Here is a 14,233-nt window from a genome sequence, read left to right on the forward strand (position 1 = left end):
TGATTTTATAATTGTTTTAAAATAAATTTACAAACAAGTCAAATATAAAATTGGAGAATAAAATATATAAACCATCTGCGGAATTGATATAATATAACACACATATAGTAAATTTATCCCAAAAACCGACCATAACTAGCTAATAGTAAATACTACTCTTTACAAGAAAAGGTTGAAACTTTGGTTGATTCATTTTTATTAATTTAAACTAAAATATGAAATGAAAGAGAATAGGTTGTGGCACATTTCTATTCTTCCATTCCATGTTTGATATAAGAATGAATGTTCACAATAGTAATCAATTTTTTTAACACCCACATAAGCCACTGAAATAAAGGATAAAATGTAAACAATGATTTTTCAGAGTGATGGTTATAATAACACTTCAACAAAAATATCAAGAAATTTAAATAAAATAAACAGTAATGTCTTTCAACCGCTCTCTCGGCCCAAAATATAAATATTCTATTATGTTACCTGTCTGCCTGCTGCTGATGACATTTAATATAAAATATCCTCATATCCTGTAGACCGGTTTAATTCCAAGCAAATCAAAGCACTTTCGCATCACTACTGCTGTTGCTTCACATAGCAAAAGCCTGCTCGTCTCTTCATCAGACCCCACAACCTATTATTTTTTACAATCCATACATGATATATATATTACCAGAGATTTTTATAAATAAAAAAAATGGTTCTATCTGTAAAATCATCATTTCTAGCACAAAAATGTTATTGGATAGATAGAATGCACATATTCACGAATACATTTTCTTTATTCATACCTTGCAATTTGTATAGAATTTGGTGAAGAACTCTGTTAAGTTGTACAAGTATTCGCACAACACATTTGGCAACAGATTGATACAAGCTTCCTCAACAGCCTGTGGATATAATAATAAATAGTACAAGAAGAATCATATAAGGAACGGAAAGCCTTTTTTACGAATCCCATTGATTTCATTGCATAAGGTGGTAGAAAAGCTTTTATTTTTGGTGAATTTCTCACCTCGGGAAATTGTAGTATATGAAGCCCCAATTCACGCTCAGAGCTTCCTTCAATTTTATCTTGGGGACCAAACACTACCTCTCCTGTCTGAGCAAGCCAAATCATGCAAGTCAAAAAATCAATTTCTATTTGGGAGGGGGGGAAAGGAAAGGGATAATAAGATACATTTCACTGTTAAAGAACAAATCTTACTTTCTTCAATTCCTCTATGTCTTTACCAGACTTCCGAATGATAGAACAAATTCGAGCATGAGCGTACAGCAAATATACAGCAGTATTTCCCTGATCATCGAAGAATACAATTAAATAATGGGGAAATGTTTCTATAACTAACCAACAATCAGCCATGATCAGAGCCACATTATTATATGAAAATTGTTTTAATTAGGCTTCTCAACAATTTGGGCAAGAAAGTACCAAGTAAACTGACCTTATCATTCAGCATCTGATCAAAATTAAATGTGTAATTTGTCAATCTGTTGTTCTTTAAGTCAGCATATCTGCCAAGATAAATGCATGAAAATTCAGAATTTCATCCAAGTCAAAGTACTAGTGAACCTAATACCAAATCTCAGAAATATTCCAGTGCAAAACTATCTTCATCACATTTAGATATACTTTAGAAGATGAATCTTACTAAAATTGCAAACCTAATGAACAAATTGAAAACCCATCATTTTAAGATTACATCTACTTACATATTTTGATTTTTCATATTGAGATTTAGGTGCTTTAAGCAAATCAGATGACCTCAATACATGCAAACATTTAGCAGTATCCAAACTAAAAGCGGTAGGAGTAAAGCATCTTACTTAACAGCCCCATAACCAACTGCCTCAGCAGTCTGCTCAAGCTCTTCTTCTGACCATTCTTCAGCCTTACCTGATTAAGATTAAAAATACAAAATTATCATATTCTGAGACTTCATTCTTTTCATGTTAGAATCTAAATAATAATAATAAAAGAATACAGTGTTGTGATTCAAAAAAAAAAACAAAGATCAGTACTTCCATGCCATTACCTCGTTCAACCAAAGCTGCTCTGCAGCGAGTCTTAGCTTCATCAAGTAAATCAACTAACTTAACCACCTCTGTACTTCGAGTTCGAAATCGTTTTCCATCATCTCCAAGAACAAGTCCAAATCCCACGTGGCTAACTTTAGGGTAACTGTTAGCCACAGTTGGAAGCCAACCTGCACGCTTGGCAGACTGAAAGAATAGTCATAAAACCAACATCCATCAATAAGCATAGAAAGGATAATACACCTACTGACAAGTTTACTCACCGTGAATAGCATTTCAAAGTGTTCTCTTTGGCCAACATCAGTAATATAAATGATCCATTCCGCCTTTTCTTCATTAAGACGATACCTTCATATTAAAAACAGTCATTCGATCAGAGAACTCAACGCCAAGGGTTGAATAGTCAGCAATCTATTGTCAGTTACGAAACTATACATCTTGTGTGAGAAAGTTCTAAATTGGGAAGCAGTTTCTGGCAGCCAACTAATGGATTCCAGAAACAGCTAATAAAGAGAAACTCTAATAAGGGTCAACAAATCACTGGCTTTTACATCATTGGGCCAAAGCCAATTAGAAACATATACTAAAACTATGGTCTACAGGTAAGTAGACAGAATCAAAGCCCTTTACTAGAATTAAGTGTGTACCAACTCTTACTAAGGAGTAAGGAGGATTACTGAGAATCAGCAACTCAATGGTGGTACATCTCTTCTAGGTCAAATAGATTAAACAATGGGCAGTAAGTCAACAAATACATCTACACCTAAAATGGCAAAATGAAGAAAAAAATAGAATTGGTTTTTGAATTAAAAGAATTTAATAATCACTTTTTTGTTAGCAATGATGTCCTTATTAGTTATTAAGTATTAAGCTATAAAAACTGCTTAAGTAGCAAAGTAGACCACTAGACTTAGGGAACAGGGAATTTTATCTTGGGAAAGGAAAGATTCTTTTGCTAAATTTTGGATAAACTGTCTCGTAATGGAAATAAGTTGGTTCATCATCATGAAAATAACATTCAGCCTGTGTTACCATCCAATTTCACTTCTTCTAATCTATTTTTAAACCATGTAGGATACAATTAGCATAATCTTTCTCAAAGATTAATATTTATCACTTCTGGAGTATCCAACTTTTCTGACAAGAGGGACAAGAAAAAAGGCACAACATATATCATCCAAACTAATTGATTGGAAACAAAAAATTCACATTAAAATTTAACCTAAATCAAGGACAGTCAGGTTAAACCTTAAATTGAAATTTTTTAAGTACTAACCAAAGAGCAGTAAGATCAGTAGAAGCATAGTTGAAACCACCATCCTTCTTCACAACAATAAAAGGGTAACTTTTCCCCTCAATAAAGATCACTCGAGCACCCTCACTTTCTTCAATTAAACCTTTATCACTAAGTTCCTTTAGAACTCCAGGAATATAGGGATTATAAAAACTTTCACCCTGAGAAAGGAAAATAGATGATCAGAATAGTACTGTGGCAAATGTACAATTGAAATCAACTTACAGTCATCAAAATGATGCCACGGATAAAAAAAAATACAAATCTAGATGAAATGGCATTCAGCCAAACATATGGTAAAATAGCTATAAAAGACACATAAAAAAGAACAAGCTAATTAGGGAGCGACCCCCAAATATTTACCTTTTCCTCCAAACTGATTTCTAACCGCTCATAAACCTTTTCATATCCTTTTCGGCTGATCTCACATATTTGTGCCCATGCTTTCTTATATTTCTCTTCACCACCCTACAATACAAGTTAATGCCAAATAAGCAACATAAGAGATGACTAAGGATAAAAAGAAACCGAGTAGACAGTTCTTTTATCTGGAAGATACACATAACCATTACTTATATCTGAAAGTAGTAACTTCACAGGTTTGTGAGCTGCAAAAACGAAATTAATCACCTGAAGGCTGACAACTGCTTGTTGTGCCCTCTCCTTGAATTCAGGGTCACTATCAAACCTTTTCTTAGATTCCTTGTAGAAGGCCTGTAGAGAAGCATGGAATTAGTTAGTTGTGTCTTTCAAATGACTTCTAAAAAAGTGGTTGATTAGTCACATGACCCCAATCATGGATCATATTCAAAAAGTGAATATTTCCATGAAAATAAATTATTGTCAAAAAGAGGTTTTAAAATATCCAGACTAGGATGCAAATAAAAAAATTCTGACCTTCTGAATCATGGAGTTTTAACACAAAAATATTAGAATAACAGAATAATTTGGAAGCATTCTAATTCACCTCAAGATTTCCAATAGCCTGATCGCCTGAATCTTCCCAGTTTGGACACTCTTGAAAAAGATGTTCAATTAACATACCAAACTGCAAGACTTATAAATGTAAGGATAAATGGCAAGAAAAATTATGTAAGTAAATATATGCAAGTGAAATCTCACAATTCCGATCGCAAATACCAAAGGTCTTATGCAATATGTAAGGGAGAACTTAAAAAAACATGCATGACCATGAAAACCATTTAGGTAACCAAAGAATCAGAATGGAAAAGTTACAACAAACATAAAATTAGGCTAGGAAGATGCAGAGTGGAAAAGACAAACCCTAAATAAAGTTCAATATATATATATACAAAATAAATATTTAATAATAGTTCTTAGATTTAATGCTGATAGATCATCCATCCTAATTAAACTTTCAATTACTAGTTATACAATTAAAATACAATGCAAATAAAATGAACTTGCCATGAAAAAATAGATGCAAAAACTTTTAAGAGTAAACAATGACCTGTGTTCCCCAATCACCAACATGGTTTCTACGCAAAACGTCAACATTAGAAAACTCAAGCATACGGGCTAAAGTGTCTCCAATTATAGTAGATCTCAAGTGTCCAACATGCATTTCTTTAGCAATGTTAGGTGATGAAAAGTCCACCACAGCTCTTTTTAATGGAAGCCTTGGTGCCCAGATGTCAATACCACTTATCAGCATTTTGTGTATGTTCTGCAGCGTGAGATAACAACTAAGTAAACATGGAAAACCATGTGAATACTGTAAAACAAGTTAATTTTTTCTTATCACACTTCACACCTTGGCTATCCATTGTGTTGACAACTTGACATTAACAAAGCCAGGTCCAGCTAGACTGGTTGATTCAATCATTTCAGATGGAGGAAGATTGGACATAATAGCCTGTACAAAGAAACAAACTTATTTCAGCACTCAAGCTTGTACGGGGACTGATGTGCATCATAAAACATAGAAAATCAGTACCGTTCCAACAGGCTGTGGACCTTTATACGATGAGCCTTTGCCTTTTATTTTAGCCCATACATTCATGGCATTATTGCTGTATACAAAGCAAATCTGAAAATTAGTGTCTGGTACAAGTCATAAAGCAATTAATACTATCTTACCACTGGTAGTCACCAAATTTTGGATTACAAGCAGCAATCAGAGGTTCTAAATCTGACTCATCAGGGACTACTATCTTTAGTGAAACTTCGAAAAGTTTTGCCAATTGTTGCTTTAGACTAGCTACATTGTCTTCTTCATGCTGGCAAGAATTCAGAAATTTGATATTAGACCACAAACCAAATCAAGTAATATATCACTACTATTCCAATGATTTACCTGCTGATCTTTTTCCATAGCTGATACAGATCGTGTTCGAGTCACAAGTAATCGTCTACTACAATTTGTCTTCGGAATATCTGTCTAATTTCATAGGCCAAACAGAATTACAGAAGCTCAAAGCAGCACTGCAGTTGCGATGAAAAAGTAAAGATAAAACACAAACAATACAAATATCCTTAAAACAGAATGAAAAGTTCCAATCGAGGATGACTACCGCCAAAAACAACAAAAACGAGACGCACAGAAGGAATGAAATGCTACAATCATCACAAAAATGCTATCGAGTTTCGATTTGAGGCAATCAATCTTATTAAAACGTTTAGTGAATCGCATGCATAGAAGAAGCAAAGAAGAATCGGTACAGGGAGGAAGAAGATAAAGAAGGCTTACAATTAGAGAAATGAAATGGAGTAGCGTTAATGAGAGATAAGCTGAGAGAATGAGTTCGAGAGGCCGGCGGGAGAAGGTATGATGCCAAAGTGTTCATTCCTTTTATATTCAAGGCCGTCAAAACCCGCACTATGCGTAATCCTTTTCCCCAAACTGCTGACCTTAGGGCCTGTACTCACTCTGGTTCTAGGGTTTTAGTTTTCTCTATTGACACTTCTTTAGGACTCGTTTGGTTTGAGACTTCAGAAAAAAAAAAATCACAATTTTCTGTGGTTTATGTTATATGCATATGTAGGTGTGTGTGAGTATAACTTAATATTTTATTCATATCTTATATCTTATTTAATATTTCAATATACAAAAAATTGCATACATTTACCTTTATTTGGTATACCTTAATTTCGACAATATATATTAAAAATAATCGATAAATTGTCTTAAATTAATAGATAATCGAATTAATAAATTGAATTAAAAAATATATATTGAGAGAATTATTATTTATTTTAATTTGAGTCATTTTTATTATTAAAATAAATTTTATTTTTTTTAATAAATAAAAGGAAATAGATTATTGAGAGAGAGAAATGATTAAAATGTGTTTATAGTGGCATGTACAATAATTTTAAAAAATATATATTTATAATAATAAAATTTGAAGAGATAAATTATTAAATATTTTTTAATAATAAAAATTGATTTTTTTTTATCGAACGCTTCGTACAGAGAGAAAATGTAATTAGTCAGAAGAAAAAAATTATTAATAAAAATAAAAGAGAAAAAAAAAATATATAACATGATTACTTGGAGGACAAAAAAGACAGAACGGTCTTTTGTCCATGGAATTGGAAGATGATGCAAATAAAAAAAAAAAAACGTGTCTTTATTTTTTTCTTAGCTTGTAGCCCAAGTTTTACAACTCGGTTTACTGAAATGTAAAAGATTGTAACTTCAAAATTGAATTGTTAAAATGACCTAGAATTTTATCAGCTCATTATTCATTGTTGAAATAGTTACTGATGTAACAGAAGTGAGTTTTCTAAGTTGGGTCTGTTGAAAACTCTTACTTTAGTGATCTTCTTCCCATAATTAATTGTGAATTTTTGTAACGTACATACTTTATTTATTGTATATAGCCTAAATTTGTCATTCACAAATTTAATGTAGGCATCTATAACCAATCACTATAAATTATTCTGGTTAATTGATTTATGTTTTTATTTATAAACTATGTTTTATTTTTAATTATTTCTTTGAAAGTTTGAGAGTACTTTGTGTTTTGGCATTCTTGAAATCTTTATTCATTAGATTAGATTAGATTGTGATAAACTGGATTATAAATAAAAACTCAATTATTTTTAGTATTTAATATTTTAAAAATACGTCATTTTCACTATGACTATGGGTTGGATTAAATAATTTTTTAAAAGAGGTAAGGACATGACAAATAAAATAAGAATCTTTTACTTAAATATTTAAATGATACAATTAAAGAAATTAAACAAGTGGTAGTTAGTTAATTAGATAGTAACTATGCCTTAATAAGCATTTTATCATATAATTTTGTCAAAATTTTAAAATTATCATGTTTGACAGTTTTTTTTCAGTAACTTCATTTAAATTTATTAAAAATACCTAAAAAAAATCATCTAATTCAATTACATATTTTTAGTATCTTTTTATATCACATGAAAATAAAATCACTTTCATTCTAACAATTTAAAAAATTAATTGTAATAGTGACAAAATACTAATTTTCAAATATAAAATACTTTAAAATTGGATTGCCAGTTGGGTTATTTTGTAATTTATTAAATTATTTGAAATGATTAAAATATTATTGATTTAATATTATAAAATGTTCTACAAAAAGTAGAATATTTTGATTATAAGATTGAAGAAGCTCTTATTCTAGTTAAAATATTCTTATGGCAGTATACTTTGATAATAGATACTATTTCAGTGTAATATATATTACATGACTAATAATATTAAAAAGAAGAATTTATGTCAATTCACCATTGAGAACAAGTGATGCATGTTTGATGGCTCTAGAAACTCTCCAAACTTCATGCTGTACAGATTTCCACAATTCTTCACTATCCATATTCTTAGCCATCTCAATTGCATCATCAATCCCAGGAAATGATTTAGATCCATAATCATTATGCTTTGATGGTGCATAAATCTAAAAAAACAACCAAAATGCCTTGTCAATTAGAAACACTCAACTTTTAAACCAATTTTTGTTGTTTTAAAAAGGAGAACATACCAAATGCTTAGACCACGGTCTTGAAGAAAGCCCATCTCTGTCTGTAAAAGCTCGCTCCGCCATCATCAATCTGTCATTCAGTTCTCGTAATTTCCGAAAATCTAACTTTTTGTTCCTTTTCCGGTAAACCTCCTTTTGGTCATTTATTTTGATGGCAGCCAATTTCAATACATCAATAGAGTTTAATAATGGTTTGAGGTTGATGTCCTTATCTTCTAATTCCACCTTTAGCTCTTCTGCACTTTTCTGTTTTCATGCAATCCACATATTTAACAAATTTATTAAAATCCATTAATTTTTTTTTTGTTTGCACCTGTAGCTCATCGACGTAGTGAAGATAATTGAAGGGAAGAATTTCATCATCGGCTAGTCGAAGTGCAACCAAACCCCATACACTCGCCACTGTTGTTTCAGATCAAACTTGTTTTAACGATTCAAAGATGGTTGGTTAAATGGAAAAAAAAAATTAAAATATGTGTATACCTGCAACATGTCTATTAAACATGGGGTCACCAAAATTCTTCATCCAAACAAAGTCATCATACATAGAATGGTATACAGGATAACCTGCACTTTCCAGAAGAATTATCAGCTCATTTTTCAAATACTATTTCAAGCGATAGAGATTTGATGTGTTAGTTTCCCAAATGCAATGGGTTTTTTATTTTATGAAACCAGGGTGTTCGGGACAGCTTTTGCACAACTCGACTAATCTCAGGAAGAGGCTAGCACACTTAGTGGGAATCGAACATGATAATAGCATTTTCAATTATTCCCCTTTTGATTTTCGTTTGTGATAACTACTTGTATGTCCAAAGAGGACATTATTTGGATGCACTTTATGTTTCTGGATTGGGATCTCAATCCGGATCTAAATGAATAAAATTTTGAATGTGCCTCGCTAAGTATTATTTTCAAATGTTATCTCATATGGATTCCCATTCAGATAAGATATCACACATAATAAAAACGTGTTTTCAAATGGTTACCATCCCCAAAAGACATATCAGCAGCTGGAACACCAATGTGTTGTACAAAGGCAGCATAGTCTGAACCTCCACCACCCAATCTGCCTAGCTGCATTGCAGCCATACAGATTACAGATCAAAACTAATCAAGTTGTTCTTGTTATTCTAAAATGTTGTTTTTGTTATAAGTGTACAGCAATTACCACGACTTTAGACTTCAAGTCAAGCCATGAATCATATACAGTTTGAGATGAATTGTCTGGATCACGAACCTACAGTTGTTAAAGTTAGAATATATGATTGAAGAATGATACCAAGAACTCCTTGTGAGAATTAACGATTCATTACCAGTTGAGAAGCCTGTATGAGTAGTTCATCTAGCTGTGGAGTTGCGGAAGCATAAAATCCTTTTCCATAAACTGCTGAATCAACGTTAAGGTAAGCAACTGCTCGTGAAGTTAGGATTTCCCTGTTTTCTTCAACCCATTCTGTCGATCCTATCTGCAAACAGTTTATAAATCTCAAAATTTTGCATTATTTAAAAAGAACAAACAGGGAGATAGAGATAGAGACCAATCCATACTCCTCGGCATCCCAATTACAGAAGACAATGGTTCGTCTAGGTCTCCATCCTTGTTTCTGTAGCTTTCCTAGTCGTTCTGCAACCTTGAGATCAAAACCATGTCGGTAAATCAATCACAAATAGAAACATTAACATAGCAAATCGTCGAAAAGCTTAATCACTACCTCTAACATAGCTGCAGTACCACTGTTTGGATCAACAGCACCAAATGTCCATGCATCCCTATGGTTACCTAGAATTACATATCTGTTGATCACAATGCCAATTGACAATCAATCAGTTTCACTTCTACTACTACTACTATACATTATTAATCAACCATAAATTTACCGGTCAGGTTCTTCTTCTCCTTCAATAATGCCAATCACATTCTGAATTGTTCTTAATACTTCATTTCCCTAAACAATCATCAAAGAACAGTTTTGTTTGGTTCAATGTTAGGGCGGCAAATACCTGTGTTCGAATTTTATTACCTGGTAATTGAGATTTATAATTCCAGGACCAGGTCCAACCCTATAAACAGGGGAATCTACTCCTCCTTGCCAATCTCCATTTGCAACAGGTCCATCAATGGATCTCAATATAACCTCACCATCAGCCCACGAAACAGGCAAAGAAGGAATTAACGGAACATCTCCCGTCTTCACTACCTCCTCCGCCGACAATCTCTCACACCCTTCAATACTCGGCCATCCCGTCGTAGTTGGGTCACCATTTCCCGTAAAAACCGATCCCACCTGAACTCCAGACGGCGGCATCCATTTATCTTCAGGAAACCATCTCTTATCACCACCACCGCCGCCGCCGTAATCTTTCCTATCAGTATAAATTATAACCCCAATCGCCCCTGCCTCTTGAGCATTCTTCACAATATCTCCTCTATAAATCTCTCCATATCTCGCCAAAACAACATTACCAGTAACATTTACTCCCATTTCCTTAAGAGTTGCAAAATCTTGTACCCGTCCGTAATTAGCGTAAACCGCCGGTCCAGATGCCGAACCGGACTTTGCATAGGCGTGAAACGTCGGTAAGACTTCCTTGGCCACGTCAGCGTAAGGATCACCATCGTAGATCTCTTGACGGAGGGTGAACTGTTTAGATGATGAGGATGATGATGGATCTGTTAGCGTTAATGAACGGGAGAGGGGATATGTTAGGGAAACTTGATATGAAGTTAAATGAGATGGAATTTGATTTGAAATGAGTGTGGATAGAACGTATGAAGCTGTTTCGACGTTGGCTAGGGTTCCGGCGACGTGTGGACGGCGAGTTAGAGTGAAGAGGTGGTTTGCGGCGGAGGTATTGTCAGAGAGCGATAGGAACTTGGTGTGATGGAAGGATTTGGGAGAGGATATTGTAGCGCTGAAGAAGAAGAAGAAGGATGTGGATAATATGGATATGAAGGATAAGGTGGTAACCGTTTTGATCATGATTGATAATTATTAGGTTATGTTCTATCCAGAGAGATGGATCTCTGGTTATTCATTTCTTCATGAAAACCTTAGCTTATAGCTCCTGAAAGAGATGAATGATTACGATTCCATGTATTTGATTTTGGAAGAGAAAAGATTGACTTTTTTTGAAAATATTTATTTTTTCAACATATTTTATTGATTTCATGATGACATCATTGACATAAGACATAAATGATTAGAGGATAATAATCAGGAGTTTTAACAATTTTCTCACTTCAAAACAAAAAAAATGGTATATAGAGAAGTTAAAAAGTAATCTTATGGTCTCACAATTCATTAATGACCATAAAATCTTAAAATAAGAATCATAAGATTATATAAAGAATATTGATATTTTTGAATACTAAAAGAGGCAAGCCTACATTAACTTGTCGACTCACAAGTCAGTAAAGAACTCACAATTAGAACTTGATCCGATTTTAGGTGAGGCTTATTTTCGTTTACTATATATATTTTCACAAATAAACTATCAAAGACTTTTATTTTTTTAGATGTCAAGACCGACGAAACCTAGGGATGCATCCCGATTGGGTCTTTTTTAACACCGGAGGTTGTTTTGTTTTTTTAATTCAAATTTATGTCGATATTGTATCTTGTTCGGTACGACAATTTATTTAGTCGGATCAGATTTGTCATCTCAAATTATTTTATAATTTGAATAATACTCTTAATCTTTGATGATTGTCTGTTATTCATGCCCTCCAATCGTGGTTGTGACCATTTTTGAGTCTCTGTAATCATCTTCTTCTTTACAACAAAGGAGATAATATTGTCGGATCTAAAATTCTTTTTTTTATTTTTCTTATAAGAAGTTTTTGGATTTTCTCACTATTTAACTATATTTGTATATGGTCAGTTATAATTTTACGGAACTTTTTCTGACGTATTTTAATATCGCTCAAAATTATTGATAGAGATTTTTTCGACACCGCTTAATTGATTTGTTTGATTTGCTCTTGTTCATCACTCATTATTATTGAATTTAAATGAGTTCGTTCTTGGTGTTACCCTAAAAAATAGCATAATATATTAATTTCATTAGAATCTTAACGTTTATAATTAATTTTTTTAGATGTTGTTTTCTTTTATTTGTAAATTAATGTTTATATGTAACTTTTTATTTAATTTAATAATAATTAATTCTTTATAATAAAAATAGGACAACAATAATATGACAAAAGTTAAGATCATCTCTAACCCAAAAACTCATTCTCAAACCCAAAATGTATTAAATGTACATCAAACAGTAATTCATTTTGAACCCAAAAACTCATTTCCAAACCCAAAAGAGTATTCTTAGAATATTCTTTTTTTTTACATTTACTTTTTAACCTTATTAATATTATCTATATATTTATCAACTTTACATATTTAATCCTAATTCTTTTTCATTCATTTAATAAAATTAAAATAAAATTAATTATATATCAATAATTCATAAACAACAAAATAATTCAATAATACATTTAAATAAACAAACATATTATATTAAAATAAACACTTGGTACACGTACACATAACATAAACAATGTATCAATTCTCGGAATTGATGTACTCTTCCCACAAATGATCGATTAATGCATTAACATATTATTTGATATACTATTACTTATGCATTTTGTATTTAATTAATGAAACTTCACAGATGTTCAAAGCTAAAGTGTTATTCACGAAAGATTCTAAGTTCAAATCAGGTTGGAAGTTCGATCATGTTTGGAACATTGTTAAAAAAATTTGAAAAATTTAAAGATTATTCCACAAGTAGTAGGAGAAATCAATTTGTCAACTATGCCTCTTCCGAGTCAGAAAATCCAACTCCAGATTCTGTTGGACAAGCATCCCCGGTATCTCCTCATTTTCTCTTAACTTGGAAGATTCAAACACTAGTTCTCCATTTAAAAGACCTATTGGAGTGAAAAAAACAAAACTGAAAAGGAAAAATGATGTTAATACATCATTGACTATAAATGAAATACAAGAAACAAACAAAAAAATTGATGAAAAAATAAAAAGGGCAAATGACCATATGCAAATTCAATTAGATATGCAAAACAAACATTATGAGTAAGGATGACAATTTGAAACCGCCCCGTGAAAACCAAACCGAATTGTCCCGTTTGGGACGGTTTTTCCCCGAAAACGAACAGGAATGGGGCGGGGATGGTATTTGTCCCCGACCCGCCCCAATTTCATCACGATTCTACCCCGAACACTATAAACATAATTAAATATATTAAATCACTAATATATTTATTTATTCACTATATTTTATAAGAGTAATAAGTTTATTTCTTTATAATAATATAAAATTTTAATATATTACAATATATATTATATTTAAAAAATCATTTATATAACTTTTTTTGTATAAATCGGTGCTCCGCGGGATTCCCCGAAATCGAAAAAAAACCGAACGGGGCGGGGATGGTATCAAAAAAATTCTCGAAATAAAAATAGGGCGGGGATGGTAAATGCATTCCCCGCTCTGAACCGCCTCGTTACCATCCCTAATTATGAGTTGAAAAGGAGTAAGGAAGACAACAAGGCTTTGAGGCAAGATTTGAGTAAAATAGAAGATCCAAATGTGCGCGCATTTATTCGGGCTCAACAAGCCCAAATTATAAAAGAAAGAGCTCAAAATGAAAGTCAACCAACTACATTTTCGGACTATTTCAATAATCTTGGAGGAAGTTGTGCTAATTTATCATATTATTAATTTCTATTATTTTTTCTATTATTTCTAAGCAATTTTAATTATTGTACTTTTAATTATTGTATTATTTATTATGTAACGATAATTGTTGTTTTTTTTTCTATGTTTATTTGTATAATTTATAATTTATAAAATTTAAAAATATAAAATAAATTATAAAGTATAAAATAAATTAGATAAAATT

The 14,233-nt window shown here is 32.0% G+C and overlaps 2 protein-coding genes across 4 annotated transcripts; both read right to left on the reverse strand.

Annotated features, from left to right (window-relative positions):
* Window positions 1–319: 319 nt before the first annotated feature.
* LOC124930854 (arginine--tRNA ligase, cytoplasmic-like) lies at window positions 320–6,205 on the reverse strand. 3 transcript variants are annotated; one of them, XM_047471218.1, is made up of 18 exons: window positions 6,036–6,205; window positions 5,643–5,722; window positions 5,426–5,565; window positions 5,283–5,358; window positions 5,100–5,201; window positions 4,797–5,012; window positions 4,293–4,373; window positions 3,956–4,039; window positions 3,689–3,793; window positions 3,308–3,486; window positions 2,295–2,379; window positions 2,031–2,217; window positions 1,822–1,891; window positions 1,440–1,509; window positions 1,202–1,291; window positions 1,010–1,096; window positions 786–884; window positions 320–628 (listed from the first exon to the last, which is right to left on the reverse strand). In XM_047471218.1, the coding sequence occupies exons 1-18, from the start codon at window positions 6,130–6,132 to the stop codon at window positions 518–520; spliced, it is 1,959 nt and encodes a 652-aa protein (XP_047327174.1). In that variant the 5' UTR covers window positions 6,133–6,205; the 3' UTR covers window positions 320–517. The 3 variants fall into 3 exon arrangements, with proteins under 3 accessions (XP_047327174.1, XP_047327175.1, XP_047327176.1); XM_047471219.1 differs by having other exon boundaries at window positions 5,643–5,726; window positions 6,036–6,177; XM_047471220.1 differs by having other exon boundaries at window positions 5,643–5,770; window positions 6,036–6,177.
* A 1,728-nt stretch (window positions 6,206–7,933) lies between these two features.
* On the reverse strand, window positions 7,934–11,412 carry LOC124929571 (probable glutamate carboxypeptidase LAMP1). Its single transcript, XM_047469972.1, has 11 exons — window positions 10,332–11,412; window positions 10,189–10,256; window positions 10,023–10,104; window positions 9,849–9,941; window positions 9,624–9,776; window positions 9,479–9,547; window positions 9,297–9,384; window positions 8,791–8,874; window positions 8,621–8,709; window positions 8,308–8,553; window positions 7,934–8,223 (listed from the first exon to the last, which is right to left on the reverse strand). Exons 1-11 carry the CDS (start codon window positions 11,289–11,291, stop codon window positions 8,041–8,043), a joined length of 2,115 nt encoding a protein of 704 aa, XP_047325928.1. The 5' UTR covers window positions 11,292–11,412; the 3' UTR covers window positions 7,934–8,040.
* Window positions 11,413–14,233: the final 2,821 nt, after the last annotated feature.

The sequence above is a fragment of the Impatiens glandulifera genome, chromosome 3 (assembly GCF_907164915.1).
Source record: "Impatiens glandulifera chromosome 3, dImpGla2.1, whole genome shotgun sequence".
NCBI lineage: Eukaryota > Viridiplantae > Streptophyta > Magnoliopsida > Ericales > Balsaminaceae > Impatiens > Impatiens glandulifera.

Excerpts from the sequence above, each read along its gene's own strand:
- LOC124929571 (XM_047469972.1), bottom strand. The coding sequence starts at position 11,291 with ATGATCAAAACGGTTACCACCTTATCCTTCATATCCATATTATCCACA. Across the intron at positions 10,257-10,331 it reads TTATAAATCTCAATTACCAG|GGAAATGAAGTATTAAGAAC; the intron begins GTAATAAAATTC and ends ATGATTGTTTAG. Across the intron at positions 9,777-9,848 it reads ATGCCGAGGAGTATGGATTG|ATAGGATCGACAGAATGGGT; the intron begins GTCTCTATCTCT and ends AACTGTTTGCAG.
- LOC124930854 (XM_047471218.1), bottom strand. The coding sequence starts at position 6,132 with ATGAACACTTTGGCATCATACCTTCTCCCGCCGGCCTCTCGAACTCAT. Across the intron at positions 5,202-5,282 it reads GTCCACAGCCTGTTGGAACG|GCTATTATGTCCAATCTTCC; the intron begins GTACTGATTTTC and ends TTCTTTGTACAG. Across the intron at positions 4,040-4,292 it reads AGGCTATTGGAAATCTTGAG|GCCTTCTACAAGGAATCTAA; the intron begins GTGAATTAGAAT and ends GCTTCTCTACAG.